The sequence below is a fragment of the Stegostoma tigrinum genome, chromosome 31 (assembly GCF_030684315.1).
Source record: "Stegostoma tigrinum isolate sSteTig4 chromosome 31, sSteTig4.hap1, whole genome shotgun sequence".
Taxonomy (NCBI): Eukaryota; Metazoa; Chordata; class Chondrichthyes; order Orectolobiformes; family Stegostomatidae; genus Stegostoma; species Stegostoma tigrinum.
Genome location: NC_081384.1, coordinates 18475605 through 18478256, shown reverse-complemented (window position 1 = coordinate 18478256; position 2652 = coordinate 18475605). Strand labels below are relative to the sequence as shown.

Genomic DNA, 2652 nt, shown 5'->3' with positions numbered 1-2652 from the left:
ACGATAGTAGGAGCCAATGGCGTGCCCGCCCCGGGCGATGTAACCAATAAGCATGGAGTGAAGGTGGGCCTTATACCGTCGAGAGCAACGCTTCCACCGTGAGGTTTTCCCTTCGTCCAACCGCCTTCAGTGGTTTGTGGGGGTTGTAGTTCATGGCTTGGCGATCGGCGTTGCCGCTGCGGAGGCGCTGAACTACAAATCCCGTGAGCGGCAGCGACGAGGAAACATGCGCAGTGAGATGTCCTGATGTATATATAAAGGCCGCCTCGGGGGGCGAACAGCAGCAGTTGAGTTGAGTGTAGTAAGTGTCAGTTGTGTGTAGAGCGAGACCCTCCCTCCACAGGAGAGGAGTCTCTGATTAGAGACTCCATTTTAGGGAGGACGGGAGCGAAAGAAAAGTAAAATTCACACTTGGCCCGGTGGGTCAGGCGGGACTGATGATGTCGGAAGAATCGGGAGACTTGTTGGGGGAGCGGAGTCAGGCGGAGGGCGGGCGGGCGCCTCCGTCTCCGAGCGTCGCCCGGGCTGGTCGGGACGGCAGAGGGCGAGCGCCGCCGAAGCCGAGCGACGCCGCCGAGGCTAAGGCGTCCGCGCCGGGAGGCGGGGTCGGAGGCGGAGCGGGAGGAGGCGCTCTCGCCGGAGGCAAGAAGAGGCACCGGCGTCGCCCGTCCAAGAAGAAGCGGCGCTGGAAGCCGTACTTCAAGCTGTCGTGGGAGGAGAAGAAGAAGCTGGACGAGAGGGAGAGCGTGCGGGCGGCCAAGACCCGCGCCGAGATGTTCGCCAAGGGCTTCACGGTGGCCCCTTACAACACCACCCAGTTCCTGATGGAGGAACACAACCAGGAGGAGCCCGACCTGAACCCGGGGGGAGGTGCTGGTGCTGGTGGTGCTGCTGGAGGAGGGGGACCCCCCCGGCGGGCCGCCAAGTCTGACGAGACCAGCGAGGAGGACGAGCTGCTGCTGCTGGACGAGGAGGAGCAGCAGGACAGCGGCAGCGACGGCATGGGGGGCGACGGCGGCGGCGAGTTCCTGCAGAGGGACTTCTCCGAGACCTACGAGAAGTACCACGCCGAGAGCCTGCAGAACATGACCAAGCAGGAGCTGATCCGCGAGTACCTGGAGCTGGAGAAGTGCCTGTCCCGCCTGGAGGATGAGAACAACCGGCTGAGGGGCCGCCTGGACGGCAGCAAGGCGGCGGTGATCGCCCGGGGAGGGGAGCTGGAGGACAGCAACAAACTGAAAGAACTGGAACGGGAGATGGAGCGGCTGAGGGCCGAAAACCTCCAGCTCCTGAAAGAGAATGAACTGTACAAACGGGAGCAGAAACTGTCAGAAAGTACTGATTGAAATATGAACTCTGCTGTATGTATAACTGTGTATAAATCTGTAAATATTTTTAGTCTGTACAGAGTCTAGATTTTTCTCTTGGCATTGTTTTCTTTTGAACTTTTTGTTTCAGATTTACAATCTTAATTATTTTGGGTTGGGATGCACTTTTTTTTCTCTTTGCATTTTTAACCCTCTGCCTTTGCAGAGATATTAATATTGACTTGTGTTTTATACAAGTGATTCCCCAACCATCTTATCTCTTCTGCACACTTACTGATAAACTTGAACCAACCAAAACTATCAAGTACAGTATTGAGTACAGTGTTTTTAGCATTAGGTTTAACTGTTGATGGGGATGCTATTGCCTTATTTTTAATTCATATTAAGTCAGCCAACTAAAATTTTTGCCAAATGATTTACCTGTGGTACAAAATTCTGCACTGCCTCAGCTCTGGAGGAAACCTTTTTTCTGAGTCCCCTAACAGTGGGTCTTCTCGTGGTTATTCTGCAGTTTGCTGCGTTCTAGGCTGATGATCCCTGTTGCGAGTCAGGTATAAGTTCTCGCTCTCGCTCGCTTTTTAAAAACAAGTATTAATCTAGATGATGTCAAATCATTATGTAGTGTTTGACAATGCCATTGGTTTGTCATCCCACCTAGTTAGGCAAAACAGATGTGTGCATTTCCCACCAGATTACTTTGAAACCAACCTTCGCTTTTAATAGGATTTTCTGTACAGTTGCCTACTATGTTTCCATGATTCCCATGTTCTGCATCTTATTCAATATATAAAGATAGTCCATGAAAGAAACTGGCCAATAAATTACAGTATGTAGTTTTAGTTTAAAATTCTGTTAATTGAAAAAATGATGGTAACACTTTTTAAGGAAAAAAAACCCGAATAGTTCCCCAAGAATATACTTGGAAACCAGAATCAAGATTATTGGGGTTAAGTTTGTAAAATGTACCTTTTCAATGGATATATATACAATTTAAAGAATAAAAATGAATGTCTTTAAAGAGAAGAGTATCTTCCTTGGCTATTAAAGTCACATAAACTTGGTATTCCCATCAAAGTGGTGCTTACATCGTGGTTTATAATTTTTGGATAACCTTAGACTTTCCAATTAGTCTCAAATTCTTAAAGTCTCCTGAATGTTACTGGTCCAGCTTCAGAAATGATCTTGGTTTACAATGGGCTGTAACTTCATAAGAGGAAGAAATTTTATCTGCCTGAAAATTGTGTGTGGAAGATGACATTGGTCCAACATCAAGGGATGCAGCAATGGATAGGAGTTGGAGATGTTCAAGAATAGTCATATGTTT

General features: G+C 48.9%; 1 protein-coding gene across 1 annotated transcript; it reads left to right on the top strand.

Moving 5' to 3' along the window:
- The first annotated feature begins 271 nt into the window (after positions 1-271).
- LOC125466289 (protein HEXIM1) lies at positions 272-2351 on the top strand. Its single transcript, XM_048560599.2, has one exon. It carries the CDS (start codon positions 438-440, stop codon positions 1344-1346), a length of 909 nt encoding a protein of 302 aa, XP_048416556.2. The 5' UTR covers positions 272-437; the 3' UTR covers positions 1347-2351.
- Positions 2352-2652: the final 301 nt, after the last annotated feature.

What these genes read in the sequence shown, in the direction of transcription:
- LOC125466289 (XM_048560599.2), top strand. Translation starts at nt 438, where the DNA reads ATGATGTCGGAAGAATCGGGAGACTTGTTGGGGGAGCGGAGTCAGGCG.